Below are 25,940 nucleotides of genomic sequence, written 5' to 3' on the forward strand. Positions count from 1 at the left end.
GCCAATAGGACTGCTATATTCTGACTACAGTAAGTTCTAGGAAATTATATCACTTCTCCTGTGAGGTTGTTAAAGGTATTTTGTCTTATTTAGCACAAGTAAGTGCTCACCGAGCCTCATATTTATATCAAATTGCTAACTGCTATTTCAGGGTTAACATCACTACAAGCTGGAGGCTTAAATTATTATCGATTGTATAGACTACCAAATTTCCAACCCTAACAATGCAAAGGTGTATAAGCTGATAGATAGATACCCAACTGAAAGTTAACCATAATACACTTTCTTGTTTTCCATGGCAGCATAAGCTTTTTCATGTGCTAACCCTTCTGTCACTAATGCACATTCTTTTAAGGGGAAAAAAATATGCTTCTGTGCTCTAGTTTTAAAATGCAAAGGTATGATGTTATTTGTCACCATGCCCAAAAAAGTCCTTACTCGGTAACTTTGCCAGAAGAGGGAGAGAGAGAGAAGGCAAATGCTCCCCCAGCTGTTTCCTGTCTACAGTGTCTGTGTAATGTAGATAAATGTGAGGATTTTCTCTAAATCCCTCTTCTGTTTGCTAAATCTCACTGTCACTGCTAAAATCAGAGCAGATAGAGCCTGCGCAATGGAATAAAGTCCTCAATATTGAAATGTGACATTGCTCTCAACATCTCACATCTCTCTGGATTTCTTTTTTCTCATTATTTCTGCTAACAAATTCATTTCCAGACTTTGCACTTTTAAGAAGCAATGGAAAAAATCAACAGTCTTTCAACACAATTATTAAAGTGCTGCTTTTGTGATTTCTTGAAGGTAAATCTTTATTACTATTTGAAATCATTTTGGAGTTTTATTTTAGTGTGTATTGTCTGCTTCTGGCTAAGAGAGTGTTATGCACTTTTTAGTAACAATATTTCTGAACTGGAAATTATTTATAAATTGCTGAATATGCAGTTTTAGATGATCTGAAAAATGGCTGTATGTGATAGTTGCAATTACATACCGATAACAACTGTAAAGGTAAAACTATTGCAGGTAATTATTTAAAATTCTGCTTCTGTTAGGAAAACTTTACAATATTTCTGTTATATCAATATTAAAGCTTCCAGTTACTATTATTATCTATAGTTAATTAATGTTGTTCAACAGAGAATAAGAACTTTTAGATATTTTCTGCAGGTGCAGAGGTTTATATTGATATATGCATTATACATATGGTAAATGTTAAAGTACTGTACTATTATTCTATGCAAACAATATATAAAACACTCATACTTTATGGTGTTCAAACTTATAGGTGATGGCATCACTGCAGCAGTGTGTTGCCACTATATTACATTTACTTATTTTTGTGTTTTCATATATTAAAAGTAAAAATGAAGTTCAGTTTGCCTTTTATATTAGAAACCAGTTACAACTCTTGCTGACCTTGCATATTCATATAGTTTAAACAATTGTACATAAGGAAAGTGGAAATATTCCCCATCATCTTGTCAACTTTTCCCTTTGTAGGGAGGGCTTTTTCAGGCAAAGTTTCATGTTATAATACTATCATTTCTATTCAGGAGTGTCAATTCTCTTTAGGTAAATTTGACTGCAATAGATGCACTGACCTCTGTTTCTATCAACTGGCCCCCATTCAAGTTTCCATTCTCAGCAAAGTCATATCTTTCAAGAATTATGTTGGGATTTTTTTTTCCAATTTGCAAGCACAGTTTTAAGAAGTTGACACAACCTCCACAGCTATAATTACCTGAGGGCCCAATTCATTAAAAAAGGTGCCTGTCACAAGCAGAATTCATCCACTTTCCTTACTATAATTCATAATAGCTTTTCTAGGTAAAATATGTGAATTGCAATTGAACAATTTTTTGGTGTCCAGATAGACACCTCATTCCAACATAACTGAAAGATGAACAAATAAAAAAAATAGCTGAGCAATACTAAAAGTTAAAAGACCTAAAAATAATGGGCTAGTTCTTCAGTGGGTATAAATGAGCATAGCTCCATTGAAGTCAATGGAACAACACTGATTTACACCAGCTGAAGATCTGGTCCAAACGTATACTTTACTTACAAGATAATTACTAGTGAATACTATGTTATTACATTGTAATTACATGTTTCTTCAGATACTCTGGTTTGGTAATTCGCTCCTGCAGTTTCATATGCAACCTGTACTTCAGAAGATACATATAACCCTATATTCTATTTTACGCTGTAATACATGCTACTTATGTCATTACTGGTATTTATACATAGTATTTATAATGACTGCAAATGTAATTAAATGGACAACTGTCATCATGAATGTAAAGATTATTTACATGCAATTTGTGCCAACTGATTTCAAGTTTTTGCAATGGGTGGAGTCAGAAAACATGAAAGGTGTAAAAGAGGTCTGGAGTGTTCAGCCTATGTCAGTTCATTTGTGTGCCATTATTTTGCACTGTTGGAACAGGCCTGCAGTAATAGCTGGTTATGTTACTGGAGAAAGATCCATGGAAATTCCAGCTGTGAAAATATGATCAATCATTTGATGCAATTAATGGAATAGTTTACCCAGGTTCATCCTGTACTTGTATTTGGTGTCCAAATGTAATTAAATGCTTCAGCAAACCCCACCCACTAACCAGTGCATTTTTTTAAATACCTCAGTTTTCTATTCAGATTGGGCACACAATAAACACCCTAACCTGTTGTAAAAAAACCTGTGACCAATTGTGTTACATTTCTGTAAGTATTTTTCTTATATTGCCCTCAGATGTAAATGGGAACTTCAATCTTATCACAAACATCTTGAATCAACTAATGGCACATTTAATTAAAATGATAAAGAAAATAAATCCTGTTCCTGAATAAGTTTGGAGGAACACTACCTAACTTTTTTTTTTTAAAAAATCAATCAATTTGAGCCCTATGGACATGGGAATCCATTTCTTTTTTCAACATTTTAACTAGTCTGCAAGTTCTTGATTGTTTTATATTTTGGGATAAACTTCAGAAATTCTCTGTGGTTAGACTGTGCAGCTTTCTTGGCCTGCACTAAAGGAAAAACACCGGAGAATCTGTCTTGTCCTAGCTACATGCTGATATTTATCTTACCATGTAACCTAGCTGAAAACTCTTGAAAAACATAAAATTGTTAAATGCTTAGGATTTATGTTTATTGCTGTCCCAAATGTTATTCAAGAACAAACTGTTAAATACATAATGTTCTTATATATACAAAGTCTTTCAGTCTACTGAGGCTATGTGTTTAATATCTTTCTGATTTATCTCCTCTGAAGTAAGAGCTATTTTAAATTGCAGGTGCATCACTTTTTTATTTGAAATTCAAGAATATGGAAGGGGAAAGAAGAAACTGGTGTTTGTTAAAATATGGAATCCTTACAGGAAATGATGCCCTATGTTATCAGTTATTTATAATCTGATGTTCTTGCATCTACCATTGAAGTCATTTTAATGCAATAACGTTTGTTGGTTTTTCCATGGCAAAATTGGCTAAAGACTCTTGTAAATGGGAATATAATTATTCTCATACTTTGTATGACATATTAAGGGATTTGGATTTGTTGGTTATTTTCACAGCGGAAATGCCATCTAGAAAAAAGGGAAACCATTCCAAATTATTTATATATTTTCTTCTTTTGAAATCTGCAACATGGTAAGCATGGGGCATAAGTCTGCAGAATGTTTGTCTCACTCACTGCCCCTACTACTAGACATAAATGGGTTTTCCTACTATTTTGACAATGGTATTTTCTAAAACTGCTATGTCATTTCTGCAGCCTAGGGGTTGTGTAGCGCTACACATATTGGATTAGATCCTTAGCTGCTGTAAATCAATACAGAAATGGAGACAAATGGGGCTCTGTCAATTTACATCAGCTGAGAATTTGGACCTTTAATATTTTTTCTAGGAAAGAAAAAACTTTCTGTGGTGAGTCTATACCACAAATACAAGAGAGAGAAAGTAATTATAATCTCTTGTTCATATGGTCAAGTTCAGACCTGAGCTAAATGGGTGTAACTCTAACTTCAATGAAGATATACCTGCTGGCACAGAACTGAATTTGGCCCATAAACCATGACTAATTTTCATCTTAATTTTTTGAACATTTCCTGCTTCCTGCTTTTGCTCTCCCACCCTAGTTATTTTGGCCTCCCTGAGTTCCCTTGCCTTCTTTCTACCTCTTCCATATGCAGCTGCAACAAGTCCAAGTCCATTCTTAGAAGGTTCTTTAACTCTGTGTAAACATGAACCATGAATGTTCACCCGGAAGAAAAAAACAGGTTATAAAATGCACGCAATGGAAAATGTAAAGACTTGCAGTATTATCATGAGAACTTTTTTAATATGTGGTTACTCTTATTTAACAAATTACACTGCATACGCATTCCCAATTCACTGGGGTGCAGTATTTCATTTTCTTTAGGACTCTACTGGGAAACTCTGACGCAGTACTTTTGCTTCTTTGGCAGGTGAAGATGCACACTGTGTCCTACATTCATCTCTTCTACCTTGGCCTGTGTTTGCTTACCTTAACCAATTCTGCCACTGCTGGCCCAGAGACACTCTGTGGTGCTGAGCTGGTTGATGCTCTCCAGTTCGTATGTGGAGACAGAGGCTTTTATTTCAGTAAGTCAACCCCTTCTATCGTTCAGCTTCGACATTTTTCCATGTAATCCTCTGGGTTTTGCAACCACTGCAAGCATGCACAAGAATAATCAAACCCGACTGTGAAGTATGGCTACTATCCTAAATCTCGGAGTTCTCCAAATCTGAAGTGAACATGAAGTTTCAATAAGGCATAGAGCACAGTCGGAGTTCAGCTTATCTGAGGTTTTAATGGGTTTTCTTTTTCAACTATTTTATTCCTTTTAACCACTTCCCAGCTACTTCTAGTCCACCTGCTGTGCTGCTACCTTCTGTTGGTCTTCCATTGAAATCAATGGAATGACAGGACATGCTAGACCTGATAGGTCCATGTGGCAGCGTAGTAGGTGCAGTGGTACATAAATGTATCAATTTGTTCTATGTACTAAGGTATCAGGCAATAGAAAACAAGTTAAGTACATATCACATCATGTTAAAAACACACTACGCTCCAACATCTGGTTTGAGAGAGGAAATCTGGAAGGCAGCAGGCAGAAAGTTACAACATCCAAATATCCATACACTACATCAAATCAGTTCAGGCGAAGACAAAATTAATTTGCATTGGGATAATAAAAAACAATAATCACAAATACAGCCAACAGTTCAAGTGAATGGACTATGAGGCTGAACATAAGTTAGCACATGAGTTCCTGTTCGGAGCAAAATCCCAAAAATTGGCCTTGATAGACCACTGCAATATTTCACTGACTTAGCTTCTTTGGTATGAAACCGGAATAACGCAGTGGTGATTCAAACCCATTATAGCTTCCTAAACAATTACAAAAACAATGAAGAGTCCGGTGGTACCTTGAAGACTAATAGATTTATTTGGGCATAAGCTTTCTGTTAGTCTTTAAGGTGTAGGGTGACCAGATGTCCTGATTTTATAGGGACAGTCCCAAATTTTGAGTCCTTTTCTCACATAGGCACCTATTACCCCCCACATCCTGTCCTGATTTTTGACACTTGCTATCTGGTCAGCCTATTAAGGTGCTACTGGACTCCTCGTTGTTTTTGTGGATAGAGACTAAAACGGCTACCCCTCTGATACTAAACAATTACAGGTGGTCTACAGTTCAAAAAGAGCAGAGCTATGAAACAGAGGGAATTTCAGTGTCACTTCCTACTTGAAAGGTGGCTTATTCTAAGATTCTAGTGCATCGAACATATTCTGGCTTTACCACTGATACACTTCAAAATATCAAAGTTTCCACATTTACTCATGTCGAGTGCATGTCAGTCTGGTAACTACTCAGATTGCAGCTTTTGAGTCCACTGAAAGACATGTGGCCTCTAATGAAACTTTCAGTGATTTGCTAAAGAAAAGCCATTCAGCGTCTGCTGAGGTTACTCTAGTTGGTGTGAGGCTCACTCTGTGCCTTTACGAGCCTTCATTTTGGGAAAACCACAAAAGATTCAGATAAAGTGCCTCAATTCTGGACACTCACCTGAAGCTCCAAATCTTTGGAAGCTTTCTCCATCCTTTCAGTCTATTCAGGTCCTTCCTTTTCTTCCCAACTTCACTTCAATAATGAAGTCACTTCCTCTCTTTCTTCCCCATTCTCCCCAGCACAATCAGTTTTCTGACATGGTTATCTCTATCTCCTTCATGCTTTTATTGTGATCGCCAACACCAAATATCCTTCTCCCTGGTCTCCTTCATGCTTTCCATAGCTTTGGTGATATCACACCAAGTACAACAGGTCTCTACTTATATACAACCACTGTCCTCAAAATTCATATGTTCTGGAGCTGCACAGGTCATAAGAACAACTCCCAATGTTGTATGGTGTATGGCCCTAAGGAAACAACTACGGATTAGAAAGAAGGAAGGTTATTACCAACCTGGACCTTAAAGCTTTGGTTCAACATCTGGGTTGAACTTTGAGACACCTATTATTTTTTCCAAATACTTAACCCATTCCTATTGTGACCTAGAAAGACTGTTAAAACCTCTCTCCCACTTTCAAAGGTTTTCATAAAAGGCTAATGAATGTACTGTACATCTCCTGAATATACATCTATCACCAACAGTAATGACGGACATCGAAGCTCTTTTATCTATTGTAAACATAGTTTAAAATACATTTAATGATCTGATGGAAGTTCATACATAAAATACATTTATGAGGTGTAGCCTGTTCAGGAGTTTTAAAATATTATATTCCCAGAAATAAAAATAACCTCATCAACTTAATATTAGGGTTCCTACAGTAAGAAACATAAACATTAAAACAAAAACCAAGAAAACTACAGGTAAAAAAAACAATCCTATTCATTAAAGCATACAAAATTATAATGATGTCATTGTACCTAAAGATATGAATACCTTTATAGTGATTATACTGCCTAATGAAAATCAAGTGAAAATAAACATTAGGTATTCCAATAACAACCTTAACTCTGACCCCTTTTTTCTTTTTTCTTTTTAATTTCATACAGTTATTTTGTATTTTATCTAATTGCTATGGTATGGCAAAGGAAGTCAGATATATAAGTACAATGAACAGTGAAAACATGGTGTTATTTTAGATATTATATATTACCACAGTAGAAGGTGTACTGTACAAAGATATGTTAAATGTATTAAATATGCAACATTCTTCTTTGCACAATGTCTGCATAGTTTGATAATTATAAAATATCAATATTCTGATAGAAATTGTTTGTTCAATAGACCTTGGAATGTGTTGTTTCTGTATTTTGGTGCAAGGGATTATAGTTACTGTAGATCTGCTAGCGCTTTATCTTTCAACACTGTTATTTAAATGTTTATAACTATCGTTCTATAATTAAAAAATTGAAGTGCTATGTTTTTTGAAAGCTATGTCCTGGGGTCGGAGTTGAGGCTGTAATTGTAATGTTTAATGTTAATTTTTACATGCGTACATTTTTCTGGAAGTATCATAGAATCATGGAAATATAGGGCTCAAAGAGACCTCCAGAGGTCATATAGACCAGCCCCCTGCACTGAAGCAGGATTAACTATACCTAGACCATCCCTGTCAGGTGTTTGTCTAACCTGCTCTTAAAATACTTCAATGATAGGCATTCCACAACCTCCCTTTATAACCTTTCCGGTACTTAACTATCCTTATAGTTAGAAAGTTTTTTCCTACTATCTAACCTAAATCTCCCTTACTGCAGATTAATCCCATTGCTCCTTGTCCAACCTTCAGTGGACCTGGAGAACAATTAATCAGTCCTCTTTATAACAGTCCTTAACATATTTGAAGACTGTTATCAGGTTCCTACTCAGTCATCTTTTCTCAAGACTAAACAGGCCCAGTTTTTTAATCTTTCCGGACAAGTTTTCTAAATCTTTTACCATTTTTGTTGCTCTCCTCTGGACTCTCTCCAATTTGTTCACATCTTTCTTAAAGTATAATGCCCAAAATCAGACACAGTGCTCCAGCAGAGGCCTCGTCACTACTGAGTACAGTGGAACAATTACCTTCTGTGTCTGACATATGACTTTCCTAATAATACACCCCAGAATGATATCAGACTTTTTTGCATCTGCATCACATTGTTGGTTCATATTCAATTTGTGATCCACTATAACCCCAGATCATTTTCAGCAGTTCTACTGCCTACCCATTTATTCCCCATATTGTTTTGGACATTTGATTTTTCCTCACTAAGAGTACACTTGCACTTGTTGTTATGGCATTTTATCTTGTTGATTTCAGTCCAATTTTCCAGTTAATCAAGGAAATTTTTAATTCCAATCCTGTCCTCCAAAGTGCTTGAAACCTCTTCCATCTTGGTGCCATCTGTAATTTGTATACATACACTCTCCACTCCCTTATGCAACACATTAATGAAAATATTGAATAGTACTGGACACAGGACAGACCTCTGCAAGACTCCAGTAGATACATCTTCCCAGTTTGCTAGTGAGCCATTGATAATTATACTCTTTGAGTAGTTCTAATGGTTGAATTATATGAGTAATTAAACCTATTAATTAAATTAAAACTTTCCTTATTATTTCTATTTTTTAAGTATAACATTCTTGATATTTATTGTTCTGATGTTTATTACTTTCTCTAACAACTTTTACTTTCACAATGAAGATTTTGTCTGAGATTTATCCCCCCTAAGGAATATTAAGAACATACTATACCTTGGGCTCCTGGAGGACTTATGAGATCTTCAAGAGCTCCTGAAAATGTTGACCCTCAGTATTTAAAACTCTATGGGTTAACACGTCCCAGTTCTCCTTTTGCTCCAAGTTACCATGCCTCTAGAGCTGGTCAGATTATTATTTTCCCCTGTGGAAAAATACAACCAAACTTTTTGGTTTTCCTGTTTTGGGTTTTTCAAGAAAAAGTTGAAATTTTCCACAGGAAGCAGGCACTTCCCATGAAAATTTTCTATGGAAAAACAGTTTAGATCAATTTTTTTTTCAACCAGCCCAACACTGCTCTCCCCAGACTAAAATAAGTAAGGTGTCTCTTATACACATACTATCACTCAACACTTCCCTGCCTTTTCCACTCAGCAAACCTGTTGGGGCTGGTTACAAGGGACTACTGCTGCCACAGAGGACCACAGCCATGATCCAAAGCCAATTGAAGTCAATAGAAGCATTTACATTGATTTCAATGGGCCTTGGATCAGGTCCCAAAGGAAGACCTCAGTGGGTGCAAGGAAGAGATAGCTTGAGGGAAGAGCTCAGAGGTCATTCCCCTTTTCCTGTGAATCTTCATAGGTCTGTACAAGTGGAAAACCCCATGAGCCTGAGGAGGCTCAAAGCCTATAATGCACCATTTTTGCAAAATTATCTTTTATTTCACCAAGTCTCATTTGAGAATAGATTACATGTTTAGGTCTATGTATGTAATAAAAGGGGCTAGATGCTTACTAAGTTCACCAGAGCCAACATTCCATAGCAACATCTCAATTGAAAAGTTGGTAACGTCTCAAATTGACTTTCATCATCTAAATTCTGCTGCTGTGCACTAGAGGTCTGGGACTGGCTAGGTGAGGAGAATGGGACTAGGAAGACGAGCCAGGGTGGGGAAGAGAGAGGACTGGGATAGGGACAGGGCAGAAGCATTCAAGCTTGGGAGGAAATAGGCAGAACAGTCTGAACTCACTAGAGTACAGGGTTCCTCACAGCTGCAATGGAAGTCAATGGCAGCTCTCCTTTGAATATATAGTTCTAATAATGCTAAAGGTCCTAGGTGACTCAAATTGGGCCCCCAAAATTAATTGATATTTTTACCTCAGTCTCACTATTCCTCATTTCCCCATCTGTAAAATGGCCCTAATACCACCCCATCACCTTACTGGGGTTTTGTGAAGATAAATTAATTGCTTGTGAAGTACTTAGATTATAATAATGAGCGCCATAGAAAAATCCATGAGGAAATTAATAATTCTTTCTTCATAGTAAGGTTTGAATAGTGTGAAGTAAATAAGGCTTAGGCCCACCGATTGAACAATGGGGAGAAAACAAAATACTGAATAGAGGCTCACTACGTGAGCACAGTCCATCCTGTTCATTGAAAGAGGCAGGAGTCCTGTGGCAAAAGCAGTATGGTGACGATGTAATTAAACACTGTCACATAATGCATATGCAAAGGGCACAGGTAACTTAATTCTGGCACTTTTGAGTGCTTGATTTTGCAACCTTTATAATGTTCTTTTAATATGGGGTAGGGGGGTTGTGTTCATAATTATATGTAAATTTAAATTTCCTTTTACTAGCACAGCCAAGTGTTTAGTTACAGCACATGTACCTAGGCTAGCTTCATTACCAGTGAGGAGAAGCAAACTTTTAACTAATGGTTAAGTATTAAACACAACGGTATTTTAAGTGAATGCAGGGCTCATAATAGGCTTTGTATTGATAGCTTGGCAGACTGAAGTCTTCTGCTTATTCACAGAACAAACACAGCATGGGCAGCAGCAATGCAAGCTTCCCCACACCATTCTGCCAATGTACCTCAACCCTGATCCGGAGGGACCATCTCTAGGGCTGAGAGGGTAGTTCATTCCATACGCTGCTTTTATCTTTGGCGTTCTCTCCTGAGAATGCTATCAAGAGTGCTAAATAGTACTTACTATGATGGCAGTTTTATGATGTGAGCACCTGTCTATTAGCTACTAGACTGAATCCTTCAATTCAACCACATCACCTTCTGTTGCTACTTTGTTAGAACTAGTGTACTAATCGGGTTTGGGCCTGGTTAGTATTTGGATGGGAGAGCTCCAAGGAAAACAATAAGCTGCTGCAGGAGATGCATATTTAATAAGTGGTACTCTTCCCTGGGAGTCAGTATTGAGCCAGTGACGAAGTGTTCTATTAGGAAGGTGCCATCCTTTGGATGAGACTAAGAGAAGTTCTAATCACTGAAAAGATCCTATCTCATGTTTTACAAGAGAAGAAAAATTAGCCCCACTGGCTTGTCCAAACTGTAGTTTGGGAAGTCAGTCTATCTCCCTGCATGCATGTAATTGAATCCTCCTTTATTGTGCTTCATATCTACCTATCACTAGCTATTTATCAGAATTTCTAGAGTGCCCATCAACATGGCATCCAATTGCTGCCCATTCAAACACTGGGATCTACCCTGAAGGGACAGTCAATTCTCCATCCTATGACACATGTTGCTTTAAACACTAAATCCAGTAATGTTCAACAGCTGCTACATTCCATGAAGTGGTAGATTAATAAAAGCCCATATTCTGGCTTCTCTTGAATGGTTTCTGACATGGGCAGAGGAAGTATAGGGAGCTTTGCATGTCCTCCTTCTGTTCCTGCATTAATAGGCAACCTGAATCCCACACTCTGAGTTCACTAAGTAAGAGTTTGAGGAGGGCCATAATGTCATTGCGGGTTGTGACCATGTACCGTTCCCCTTCCATCCTGGTTGGCAGCTGAGGACAATACTGTGAGAAGCATGTGCTGGCCCCTATAATGGTGTGACAATCCTGTGCATACTCACTACCAGTCTTTTCTCCACATGCAGAATTTCTGTTGCTTGTGCAAAGGACCACTGCATCTGTTTACTCCAACTGTGGCAACTAATGCCACACAATGTGACCCAGCGTATGTATAGCTCTTTAGGTTTCTTAGGGGTAAACATAAAAGTAAGGTATTAGTCAGCAGTGATCACTCATTTCACTTTCAGCCCTAGTGATCTTGAGTTTAAGGATTCTGTTTCAAATTATTATACTCCCTGAACCACCCACCCTTTCGTTTAAGATATTACCATATGTAAGCAGGAAGTTAAAAGGATAATTATTGCTACACTGAGGTGGAATTCTGCAGTTTTGGTTTGCAGTCAATGTAGACCTTTCCCCTGGTTTCACTAAATATGGGTTAAGATATCTATGATTCACTAAGAGTTTCGGTTAGAATGAACACAAACAACTCAATTGACATCTTCAAGAGTCACCTGCTTTAGCTTGAAACCAAACCAGTTAAGTGACTGCCCGAGGAAACTCAGGAAGTCTGTACCGGAGTCAGGTATAGAACACAGATCTTGTCCTGATGCAGTCTTGTTGTGAACCACAAGATCATCCTTCCTTGTTATAGCTTTCTAGGCAACGTAGACCTTGTATTCTCACATCCTGTTATTTCAGGTTCATACATTGTAGACCCCGTGCTTATTTCGCCTGGCAAACTGATAAATCTGTGTGTAACTTGCTCAGGAAAATAGTGTTATAGGAAGATTATTCTTCCATCATTCACATTTCACTAGAGACTTCAAAGGTAAAGAATAGAAGCAGAACATGCTCCAGAGAGCTACAGCACAGATCAGAGGGGGAGAATTTTGCTGTAAGTGTTCTACTTTTCTTGTAAGAGTTATTCTGTTGATTTCTCTAAAAGGAGATTATGTCTTTGTTTCTTTATATAATTCAAAGAGAATAACAGAATTCAGTCTACTCTAGCTCACATGTCTATGTTATGAATAAATTGCATTAGCTTGGGAGAGGGGAGCATGTGCAATTTACTCTAGGAAACAAGTCACATTGTTTTCAATTCAGTTCCTTCTTCTTTAAGAAACATGCATTGCCTCATTCCCAAACATGGATGGTTAATTTAGTTAAAGGTGCATATAAGTGTTAAAAAATAAATGGCCTTTCAGATGGTTAGATAATTTAATGAGCCATTCTAATTTCTCAGGCCCAATTTAGATGTAATATGTACCTGGGGCCATGTATACAAATGGAAGCTAAAGTTAGGGACCTAGCATAGTGAAGCCCTTCCAACATTCTTCAAAGAATGAATAATGATCTAACACATGCTTCCTTACATAGAAGAAAGAATTTCAGAAGAGGAATGTATAGAGTGTTGCTGTAGCTGTGAAAGTCCCAGGATATTAGAGAGACAAGGGGGTTAAGATAATATTTTTTATTCGACCAACTTCTGTTTGTGAGAGAGACAAGCTTTGGAGCTACACAGACCTGAAGAAGAGCTTGAAAGCTTGTCTCTCTCACCAATCGAAATTGGTCAAATAAAAGATATTACCTCACCCACCTTGTCTCTCTAATAACTGGGATGGGCAGACTTAGGTTTTCCCAGTATCCAGCCCTCCCATTGCCTTTGACAACCCCTGTGTAGACTATTATGACATATTTTTACTATTGATTTTCTTCCACTGAGACAACAAAACCAATTCAGTATCCTTGGGAATGCTTAGAGATATCCCCCCTCCCTTGTACATGTCATGGGAATACTGGATTATTCTTCCAAACTCCCTGTTCACCAGGAAGTCAGGAAGAATTAATGACAGGAATCCCTATAATCAGATCTGTCATCACACTTACCATGCTGTGTAGGAAGGAGGTATAAATGAAGGAGTCAGTATCCTGCAGAGAAGGAAATCATTGGCCCAGTAATAGGTAGTTATGTGACTGGCACAGTGCTTCTGCTAAGTATCAGGACAATGATTCCCCATCCCCTGTTAATCAATAGCTGCTCAAAGTCTGCTTTTAAGATGGCTTTAGGATTTTTAGGCCCGACAGCAGAATTCATCAATGTAATTACAACAGATGGAATTGCATTGCATTCCATACCTCTCCTGTAGCTGGGGGGACTATGATAACCATATAGATGCTCACTCCTTTAAATGTCCCAAGCTGAAAGCAATGATCTATTACAAGCCCTGAAAAGAAACATTGAAAAGTTGCAATTACTGTACTATGTTCAGCTGTGTTAGGTTAATTTTTATAGACATTTCAAAAATATATCCTGATGAAACAGATTACTGTGTAGTAACAACATGGAAACCATGCAGTTTTGGATTGACATAATTGCGGAATCAAATCGGATCTGACACATACCTCTTTTGTATCTATAAAACCCACTAGTGAATTTGTGCTATGGGTCCCTGCTCTGTGCCAATCCACAGAGGATCTGAGTTGTTCCAACCTCCACCTATAGAGTCTTGGCTGTTTAGCTCAAGATGCAGCAGCTCGTGCTTTTTATCTTTGCAGTTCCCAATTCAATCCCTGGTGTGATGACCTACATTTTACTGCCATTCATAAGAAACATGGAGGAATGCCTTAAAAAGAAGCAGGGCCTATGAGAGAGAGGCTGCAATTTTTGCCACATTGGAAAGGGTTGGGGGGTTTGTGCCACTGTGTTCTCCTAGAGAGTCTCCCAGCCATAAGAAAAATAAATTTGCTTTTCATTCAATGGCAGTACACTGAGCACAGTGATCAGCTGATTGGCTGCTCTGAAGCCGAAGCAGTGGGCAAACTTTCACGTATGTACATCTTTGTGAAAGATCCAAATGAGAGTGCAGTAGGTTCTCTAAAAGTTCAAATTAGGTGTGCCCTCATTAGTGGCTAGAGAAAAGAGATGACAAAGCTTGTCATGATGTTCGTCTTTATCAATGTGCTAGCTCAACTTTCACACTGAGCAAAAAGCTGTTACTTAACGTGTGATTCCTTAACTGCAGCTACTTTGTATGTGTATTTAATGCATTGTTTAGTCTCATGTTGGCTAAAGTCACTTAAAGAAGCAATTGGCAAGCTCAGCGTTAATTTTTGGCATTGCTGCCCCTCTTACTTTTTCACTGAACCTTAAATACCAAGAAAAACCCTTGACTCATTTTACTTCTGGCATATTCCTTTATGCAATTGGCCAAAACCTTTGCACATGGTCCTCTGCATTTGTCCTGATATTATTAATGGCTTTGCAATATTTGATCAGAGCCGCTAGAGTCGCAAATACAATTTTGACCAAGACCACACAGTCTCTTAATTCAAACCTTTTGCATTAAATGCTTGAGCGTCTAAGGCAATCCATATTGTAAGTGTTTCAGGACAGGGAATTCATACGGCAGCCTCTCAAGGGACTCAATTCAGCAGCCTATGTCTATTCAGCAAAGCACGTGCTTAAGTCCCACTGATTTCAATGGAATTTAAATGTGTGCTTAGACATAAGCATGGTCTTAAGTGCTTGGCAGAATAAGGATGGATTTAAGCGTATGTTCTAATGCTTTTCAAAATGTCTGGGATAAGTTTCTTATTTAACCGTACCTAATGTCGACATTCCTCCTTAAAATGAGCCCATTTGTTCAAAACTATTACTACAAATGAAAGTGATTATGTGCAGCTAAGTTATATTTCAATATAACTAATAAAAAAAGTGGCATCAAATTATTTCATGCTGCTCCTATCAAAGATATTGGGCCAAATTCATCCCTGGAGTAACTCTAGGGCCCCTTGTGTCAAATGGAAAAAAAATATTAGAAATTCAAACTATTTTACAATTTGGTTTAGTGAAACTATGACAGTCACCATCTAAACTGCTGCATCAGAGATTAAAGAGCTAAAAACCAGAGCTAAAAACATACATCTCCACAGTTTGAGCTAAGGAGCCAAGTTCTCAATGGGAGAGCATTAACAGAACCATATCTTCTGTGCATCAGGCACAGAAGGGAACATGTAACATACACTGATGAGTGGGCTCCACACAATAATGGAGAGTTTAACAGTGTCATTATAAGCACAAGTTTCGACAAGTAAATCTAGTTAAAACGTCTCTCAGTGCCTTCCTGATCCAAAATAGCTCATCATAGTCACGTGTTAACCAATAGGACTCAGCATAGGGTGACAAATTGCTTTACTTCTATCCAGGGGAGTAAAATTAAATGATATCCTTTCCCAAAACTTTACTGCTAATTAGAAACAATTCTAGAGATGGGTTTATTTTGTCAGTGTTATGGCAGCAATCTTTAAGTTAAAATTCTGATTTCTGTTGATTTTTATGTATCTCTGATTCTTAAATTTCCCCATCCAATGCCAACTCCTGTAGAGTTGCTTTGGAATGTCGTAGTAATGGTTAAACTGCTATAAAATCTGAAGCAGACAAATGAGTCTGAGATAGAATTTCATCAAGAACTACAGCATCTATGTAGAGTCAAAGACAACAGGCCTTCAAAGAGCCTACCTCAAAGCAGATTACACCTGATTTCTCCTAGTCTATCCAGGAAGATGTTGCTTTCAGGCCAAATCCTTAGCTAGTGTAAATTGGCATAGCTCCACTGACATAAATAGAACCATACTGATTTGTACCAGTTAATGATCTTACCCTTCATCTTTTCTAAACCCTTCATATTTATATTTTCCCTATCTTATTTTTGAAATTCAACTGAAATCCCAACTTTCTAGCATTGAAAACGTACTAGAACGTCCAAATCTCCCATTGTGGTGTGCAAAATGAATCTTATGTTTGCCTATGTGAATGCATAAATATGGGGATGGAGGTCCCATTTTATTTGAAAATTAGACCATACACATTAATTCAAAACTATGTGATTCTTAATATAAAAATATTTGGGTTTTTTATTCTTCATGCTTTTGTATGATAAGTACATGTTTACCCATGGTTGAGTGTGTAAAAGAAAAGAAAAGAAAAGAAAAGAAAAGAAAAGAAAAGAAAAGAAAAGAAAAGGTTTTTAAATCTNAGAAAAGAAAAGAAAAGAAAAGAAAAGAAAAGAAAAGAAAAGAAAAGGTTTTTAAATCTCTATCATGTAAACATTTTTTATAAAAAGTGAAGAGTGGAAGTGACTCATTCCAATCACCCTGGCCAAGTAATTTTATTACTGAAGATAAATAAAGGGTTACAAAAACACCTGTTGACCAGTTCTACCTCCAAATAAGATAAGCAACAAAATAACACTACCAGAAATATTACAAACAGCTACCCAAAATGATAAACACTACAGCAAACTATTTCATCTTAAACAATTCTCTCCAACAGTCATCCAACACTAGTTACTGAATCATGAGATAAAAATCTAAACCCTACACACTTGCCATCTCTTTCAATGCAACACCAATTCTACATTCCAAACAACTGACCAACATCCATCTTTAACAATTCTACATGGTCAGATTTAAATGCTGTGTGTTTTATATGGTGGTGGAGGGAGAAGGCGTGTTTGTTGTGGATAGGGGATGTGGATCAGATAGCGTGGAGAAGGTGAAATCATGGTTGCAGGTTGAAAAAAATACGGAAATCTTAATTTGGAATTCCCTGGTGCTTTTGATGGATGTGCTGGTGTTGAATGCACTTCAGCAACCTTGACTGGTTTATAACAGAGTTTTTGTTTGGGATGCATATACGCACACAACATACTGACATTTTCTATTTTGTGAGTCAACACTGTCAATTATAAGACAAGTGCTTCTACTATTACTAAGAGCTTTTTTAAAACATCTTTTTGTAACTTTTCATCAATTGATTTTTGAGAGTTAATTTGGACATCTATTTTAGTTTAATTTGCATGTTCACATTCAGCAATACTTCAAAACTCCTGTAGATTAGAAGGTTGTAATGTCTTGCCTCTGCATCCCCTAAATTCCTGAATTACTAGCCAATAGGTCATCCAAGAAGAAGCTTAAATTTTCCTACGTATTTTGAGTTTTATGTTTCTTTCCATTAAAGTTTCCAGCCTTTCAGAGACATATTTAGTTTGGCAGAGTGACTCTGGTGACTCATGGAATGAAGAGATTTGAGAGCAAGCTACTGAAAATGTATCCAATTTCTCCTTGTGTAATTTGGGAGCAAGCTACTAATAATACATGTAATTTTTCTTGGTTTAATCAGATGCATTATTGCCAAATATTTATCCTCTATAGAAGTCTTGTTATTCCTGAAATATATTACAAAGATCAAATGCAAATATACCTGTACATCGGTTTATAAAATATTCCTGGCTCCTTTTCTAATTGTTTTTGGCACTGTCCCCTAAATCAATGGGTACTGAACGAAAACACGGATCCTACGGATCTTACTGAAACCTTTTTCAGTATGATCCTAACTATACTTTGGAATTCAGCAAACAAACATTCCTTATTAGCGTAATTATTTTCTTTCCACCAGGTTCTGATCAATTACATTGATGTCACTTTCCCATCATTTTTGTATGAAGAGATGTGGTGTTAGAATAACTCCATCTCCCAAGCTATATTGAAAATTCCATTGATTCTTTTGTCAAATTAAGATAAGATGTTTTTCTCTTCACTCAGTCCTTTCTCAGACTGATGATCAGTGACAAGCTTGTGTCATTTTGCATTTATATGAATACATGCACCTGAAAGATATAAGGCTAGAAATTGCATAATGTAATAGTGCTAGCGGTTCCTCTCTGTAGTTTCCTTATATGACAGTTTACTTCTAATTTTACAAACCTCATTAAGGCCTGGATCCTCCTATCTGATCTACACAAGCTGTCTCCTGTGCCTTTCAGACCCTCACTTGACTTCAGTAGACTCCACCATGGGCATAGCTCATACAGATCAGATTGCAGGCCTAAGCTTGTGTTAGTTGGGTCTGACTTCAGTGGAACTCTGCATGGACATAGGGATCTGCTCATGTGGATCATGGTAGCTGAGCCTCCTCCTGCTCTCTGACTCAAGCAGAACAGCCAATAACTTCAGTGGGAGTTTCGTAGGAGTGCAAACTTCACACTGGTACAGCGAAAGTGGAAAGAGAAGGCAATCGCTGTATATACAGATTAGACTAGGTACAAAGGAAAACGAACAGTTTCTTACAATACAAAACATGGTGTGTATTCCTGAGTATCATGGGAAGTCCATCTACTGTTGTATTCGAATGCCAGTGAAAATGAGGTAGGATCAGAAGAGGCTAAAATAGGGAAAGAACAAGTTAAAAATGACTTAGACAAATTAGATGCCTTCAAGTCACCAGGGCCTTGGATGAAATGCATCCTAGAATACTCCAGGAGCTGACTGAGGAGATAGCTGAACCTTTAAAAATGATCTTTGAAAAGTCATGGAAGACAGGAGAGATTCCAGAAGACTGGAAAAGGGCAAATATAGTGCCAATCTATAAAAGGGGAAATAAGGACAACCCAGGGAATTACAGAGCCGTCAGCTTAACTTCTGTACCTGGAAAGTTAATGGAGCAAATAATTAAGCAATCAATTTGCAAACATCTAGAAGATAATACGGTGATAAGTAACAGTCAGCATGGATTTGTCAAGAACAAATAGTGTCAAACCAAGCTGATAGCTTTCTTTCACAGGGTAACAAGCCTTGTGGATGGGGGAAAGCAGTAAATGTGGTTATTTCATGACTTTAGTAAAGCTTTTGCTATTGTATCGCACGACCTTCTCATAAACAAACTAGATAAATGCAACCTAGATGGAGCTACTATAAGGTAGGTGCATAACTGGTTGGAAAACTGTTCCCAGAGAGTAGTTATCAGCAATTCACAGTAATGCTGGAAGGACATAACAAGTGGGGTCCCGCAGGGATTAGTTCTGGGTCCGGTTCTGTTCAATATCTTCATCAACGATTTAGATAATGGCATAGAGAGTACACTTATAAAATTTGCGGACGATACCAAGCTGGGAGGGGTTGCAAGTGCTTTGGAAGATAGGATTAAAATTCAAAAAGAACTGGACAAACTGTAGAAATGGTCTGAAGTAACTAGGATGAAATTCAATAAGGACAAATGTAAAGTACTCCTTTTAGGAAGGAACAAGGTATTGCGGAAAGGGATCTGGGGATCATAGTGGACCACAAGCTAAATATGAGTCAACAGTGTAACACTGCTGCAAAAAAAGCAAACATCATTCTGGGATGTATTAGCAGGAGTGTTGTAAGCAAGACATGAGAAATAATTCTTCTGCTCTACTCTGCGCTGATTAGGCCTCAACTGGAGTATTGTGTCCAGTTCTGGGCACCACACGTCAGGAAGGATGTGGACAAATTGGAGAGAGTCCAGAGAAGAGAGACAAAAATTATTAAAGGTTTAGAAAACATGACCTCTGAGGGAAGATTGAAAAAATTGGGTTTGCTTAGTCTGGAAAAGAGAAGACTGAGAGGGGACATGATAACAGTTTTCAAGTATTTAAAAGGTTGTTACAAGGAGGAGGGAGAAAATTTGTTTTTCTTAACCTCTGAGGATAGGACAAGAAGCAATGGGCTTAAATTGCAGCAAGGAAGGTTTAGTTTAGACATTAGGAAGAACTTCCTAACTGTCATGGTGGTTAAGCACTAGAATAAATTGCCTAGAGAGGTTGTGGAATCTCCATCATAGAAGATTTTTAAAAGCAGATTAGACAAACAGCTGTCAGGAATGGTCTAGATAATACTTAGTCCTGCCATGAGTGCAGGGGACTGGACTAGATGACCTCTTGAGGCCCCTTCCAGTTCTATGATTCTATGATTTATCCATGTGCAAATACTGGGCCAGGTTCTGATACCTTTTCTCATATTTAGTGTCTTGCTCCATGAGTATACATAGAAAAAATTGACTCAATGCAATTTTCTTAGAGATGGAGGAGACGATTTTACCAGAAGCCAAGATTGAGCTCTGAATCTGGAAAGCGTTTTTGTTGTTTTTATATAGGGATTATCTCTGAACCCATTGGACCGTTCAATCTGACAATTAAAGAAACAGCATCTGTATTATAATGCTGTGCCCCAAAGTACATGGGGAAAGGGGCCATATTTCAAAAAGCAAGTGAACACTGAATGACACTAAGCTGAACCGTTTGGAGGACCCATAGGTTCTATATGCATTTGGAGGGATTCAATAAAGTAACAGATATTGTAGCTCTACTTAGCTCAGCAATGGACATGTATGTGGCAGAACAATTAATGGAAGAAAACAAGACAAAACTCTGCTTGAGGTCATTACCAATTCATGTGCTGACTCAACAATGCAAAATCCCTTTAACTCCATCCCTTCAGTTTTTCTTTTCCTCTGGGGTAATATAACTGCTCCAAGGATAACCCCATTGCCTGACCTTCTGTGAACTGGAAATTGAAAATGCTAATTGCTGTGGTTGCAATTTTCAAACCAATTGCTGTGGCCAGGACAGTACTTCAGTTATTTGGATCTTGCCAATTTTTTTCAATAGTTACATTCTTCAAGAAGAGCCAGAGAATAGCACTAAAAAAAAAGGGTGATTTATATTTGCTATGAATAGATAAATGTGCAGTTTACTTGAATCGTGTTATTTTCCTTGTCATTCTCAACCCGATCTTAATATTTTGCCTTGTATTATTTTGACTTCGTTTGGAAAAAAAATTAGTCTGTCTCATAGTGTGAACGGAAAATTAGGTTTAAGAAACTGTAAAAATGTGTTGGGGTCAGCAATTTAAAAACTGAAGGGTGTGTTCTAGAAATAGATACTCACAACACTGACTCTTTAGAAACACTGCTAAAAAGCCCTCTGGTCAAGTAATAGATGTACTAAACACAATTTTAGCTTCACAAGCTGTGGTCAAAATAATTTAGTCTCCTCAAAAGAAATAATAGTACGTTATCAGATTATGTGACTGCAAGTAACTCTTAATCACTGCACTAGGTCAGTTCTTTTAATTTGATATCTGTTGTTCATACAGAATGTTTTTTAGTTTTTTTAAAGAAAATATTTTGTGGATCATGAATTACTTTTTCAGGAACTACAAAATGCAACGTTTACAGAGACAATAGAATTTGACCCTTAGCCTTTTCTTTTTTGCAAACATTGGAGAACACCTCTGTTATTGTACCTCTGTTTTTAGTTGAACATATTTATTTCAAAGACATTTTATTTTATTTTATTTTTCAAAACCTACAGGGGTAGATGCTATAAAACTAATTGTTATCACTAAGGCTAGGTCTACACTCAGGGGGGAGGGTCGACTTAAGATATGCAACTTCAGCTACCGAATAGCATAGCTTAAGTCGGCGTATCTTAGGTCGATTTACCTGGCCGTGAGGACGGCAGCGAGTCGACTGCTGCCACTCCCCCGTCGACTCCGCTTCCGCCTCTCACCGCGGTGGAGTTCCGGAGTCGACAGCAGAGCAATTGGGGATTGATTTTATCACGTCTACATTAGATGCGATAAATCGATCCCCGATAGACCAATCACTATCCGCTGATCCAGCGGGTAGTGTAGATGTACCCCAAGAATAAAACTCATAAAGAGAAGATAATTGATGGTGGTGGTGGTATCCTATTTTTCTATGACTCTTTTCAAATGCAAGTTATATTCTGGATCACCTCTGATTTCAAACAGATCAACCTGAATTGAGTGGAAATAGATTGAAACTTCTTTAATAAATCAGATTTGATATCACCACCAAAAAGAATCAAGTAATAGATAACAGATTCTGAATTTAAAGTGATTATTTTTGAATTATTAAACAAGTAGGACTCCACCCAGTTTTAATAAATAACTTAGCACATAACGGAAAAAATATATCTATCCTTGCACAGAGCAGAAGCGAGACAGAAGTTACAGAGCTAAGACTAGTGCAGACTATACTAAAGAGGGGAAAACCAGATTGGATAACATAAGAACCTACTCAGTTCTTTGTCCAAAATTCTAATTTTGCCAAATCTCAGCCTTCTTTAGGTTCAGAAAAATTTGATCTAAAAAACCAAAAACAAACTTAAGGAACCAATCAGCTGAATTCTTTCAGGTAATGCATAGTCTCATCAACCCAGACCACCATACCCCATCAGATCAGGCCTGATCACAAGTCCACAGAAAGTCAACGAAAAGGCTCCCATTCATCTCTGTGGCTGGTTTCTCTGGGCCTTTTGACTGCAGGTGCCATAAGCTTCAGATAGATTGTTTCTCTTGGTTGGGTTCAAACTGGTTTCTGAGTACCTCACTCACCTTTGTCTCTCAGTATGTCCATTGTCATTTGGGTTCCCTAAGAATCACCACCTGCACGTCTGATTCTTGTGCATCCTGGTTGTTTATAGTAGGGTGGCTGTGGGACTATTGACAGATACTATCAACACTTGGTTTGGATAGGGCAAATGAGACAAACACTAATTTGAGGGGCTTATATAAGCAACCTGTGTATTTTTTGAGGTTCACCTATCACTTGTGCATACACAGTGAATTTTCAAAATCCCCTAGAGTGACTCAGGAGCCTAAGTCTTATTGGCCAAAGTTATTTAGGTCATGTCTACATTAGCACTTATGCCGGCAAAACTTTTCTCACTCAGCGGTGTGAAAAAATACACACCCCAAGTGACATAAGTTTTGCCGGGATAAATGCTGGTGTGCACAGCACTATGCCATCGGGAGATGCTTTCCCGCCAACACAGCTCCCACCGCTCATTGAGCTGGTTTTATTATGTTGACAGGAGAGCTCTCTCCCATCAGCATAACACGGCTACATGATCGCTTTTACAGTGGCACAGCTCTATTGGTACCACTGTGCTGCTGTAAGCTTGTAAATGTAGACATGGCCTAAGATTAGGAGCGTAAGGCTATGTCTACATAGCCCTGCAGTTCAGACTATGAGTGTGTGAACTGTAGCATGCATTAGTGTGCTGTGCTGTAAATCCCCTGTGTGGAAGCTGCAGGCGTGAACTAAAAGGTATCTTGTCTGCATTAAGATAATCCTTGTTCAGAAGGACTAGGTTAACACAAACTGGGTACCTTTTAGTTTGAGTCTGCAGTGTCCATACAGGGGAGTTTCAGTGCAAAATACTAGGGCCTGCTGCAATTCACACACACACACCCGTGATCCAAATTACTGTGTAGACAAGCCCTAAGTTTCATTGAAAGCCAATGGAACATAGGAGCTCCTAAGTGCCTAACTTCTATTGAAATCAGTGGAAATTAGGTGCTCAGGCACTTTTGAAAATCCCACTAGATTCTTATCTGCATCTTTAGGAGCACAAATATCTTTAAAAATCTGGCCCTAAGTCAATTTTGAAAATAGAAGATTGACTGCTAAGTCACTTGGGCATTTTTGAAAATTTTAGTCACAGACTTTAATGAATGGTTGTGCAGCCATGCTCTCCCACGTGCCCCTGTATTCCATGGTGCAGTATGACAATGGCTCTGCCTCGGTCTCCCTCCTGGTCTTCCACTGATCCACCCGGCCTCCAACACCTTCTGGGCTGAGGTGAATTAGACCTCTGGCTAGGTCACATAGAAGTTCCATCCCATCCAGGATACCCAAAGTCCACAATAAACACAAAGAAACATAAACTCCTCCCACTCCTCCTGGGCTCAACAGCATACCAAGAAACAAATACTTCTGCCCCGCATGTGCTCATGCAAGTTTAAGTTGGTCACTAGCAACCAAACAAAGCAAACAGGCCAGGCCAAGTCTATGTTCCCTCAAGGAGCTCCTCAATTCCTCACCCCGGGCAGCCTTCTCTCCCACAGTGAAAGCTGAAGGCCTGCTCTCCCTCCCAGTCAGTCACCAACTGAGCTGAGCTCTCCCTTTTTACCTTCTTCCTCAAAGCCTCATATCTATCTCAGAAGTTATGGGTGGGTAGGGCTGATTGGACCCCTGCAGCTGTTTAACCCTTTCCAGACTTGTGTAATGTTTGTAAACCCTCTCAGCACTTGTGAAAAAACATGATCATTTTAAAAAAGAGAGAGACATAAAAAACTCTTTAAAATAAAAATTGGCTTAGTGATTCCTCTTGGATGTGAAATATTCTAATATGCTTAGTATAAAATCTTCTAGCATAAGTATGTAAAACATAAAATGAAGGGTGGTAATTTCCAGAGCGAGCTAAAAATAATGAAAGCTGAATATGAACAAATATTCTATATCAGGAGGTAGTCTGAAACAGATGGTGGTCAATCAAGACTGCAAAACCTCAAGTTTGCAAGTTATTGCTTGCAAGACCTTATAACATGCCAAAGCCCAAATGTGGGACACAAACAATAGAGGATAAAAATTCAGTATTGGAAAAACAATAATTGATGCAGGAAGCATGAGACAATGCATGTTTTCCAATGTCTTCAATGTCTCATATGTAGAAGAGTATAAATAAAAATACCTTGAAACCTCTTAAGGAGTTTTGCCCATATTATTAAAGGATTTTATTTCTGTGGGTTCTGAATAATCTGACCATAGTTTTGGTCTCCATAACAATGAGCTGCAACTAACTGTATTTAAATAATTTTAAATTCCTTGCAATTTGAAGAATATAAGGAATTGTTGGTGATCTGTAAAAGTCTCTGTTGCTAGAAGATACCAGTATTGCTCCTTTATCTTATCTAAGTACTCACTAAGGCCTGGTCTACATTGGGGGAGGGGGGAGGGTCGATCTAAGTTACGCAACTTCAGTTATGTGAATAACGTAGCTGAAGTCAACATACTTAGATCAACTTACTGTGGTGTCTTCACAGAGATGAGTCGACTGCTGCCACTCCCCCATCGACTCCGCCTGTGCCTCTCGCGGCGGTGGAGTACAGAGGTTGACGGGAGAGCACTCGGGGATCGATTTATCGCATCTAGACTAGACTCGATAAATCGACCTCCGGTGGATCGATCGCTGCCCACCAATCCGGCGGGTAGTATAGACATACCCTAAGAATGCAGGAATGTATGGGGATGTCTACAGACCACAGAAAAACCCGTGGCTGGCCCATGCCAGCTGACTCAGACTCTCAGGACTTGGCCTGTGGGGCTGTTTCATTGCTATGTAGACTTCTGGGCTTGAGACAGAGCCTGGGCTCTAGGACCCTGCACAGTGGTGTGGTCCTGGAGCTTGAGCTCCAGCCTGAGCCCAGAAGTTTATACAGCAATTGAACAGCCTCGCAGCCCCAGCCGGAGTCTGCTGGCATGGGCCAGCCACAGGATTTTCTTTGCTGTGTAGACATACAGACAGGGTGTGATATCACCCCCATCTTTGGCCAGTATCTCAATATGTAAACAGGCACAGAGACTTGGTTATTTTGGGAAGGGTAGGTATGTGGGAAGCCCATAGTAATGCAAATCAGAAATATTTTATTTGATGTCTGATATTCCAATTAATCTTACAATCCTTCTACAGAAGACACTTCACACAGACAGACAGACACACAC

At 38.2% G+C, this 25,940-nt stretch overlaps 1 protein-coding gene across 1 annotated transcript in view; it reads left to right on the plus strand.

The window, feature by feature from the left end:
• Positions 1-574: 574 nt before the first annotated feature.
• IGF1 (insulin like growth factor 1) overlaps positions 575-25,940 on the plus strand; it is an 84,151-nt gene continuing 58,785 nt past the window's right edge. Inside the window, exons 1-2 of the mRNA XM_034778725.1 lie at positions 575-798; positions 4,471-4,627. Coding sequence (XP_034634616.1) covers positions 736-798; positions 4,471-4,627 — 220 coding nt within the window. The 5' untranslated portion in view covers positions 575-735. The remainder of the gene's footprint in view (positions 799-4,470; positions 4,628-25,940) is intronic.

Source organism: Trachemys scripta, chromosome 1, assembly GCF_013100865.1.
Source record: "Trachemys scripta elegans isolate TJP31775 chromosome 1, CAS_Tse_1.0, whole genome shotgun sequence".
Lineage (NCBI taxonomy): Eukaryota > Metazoa > Chordata > Testudines > Emydidae > Trachemys > Trachemys scripta.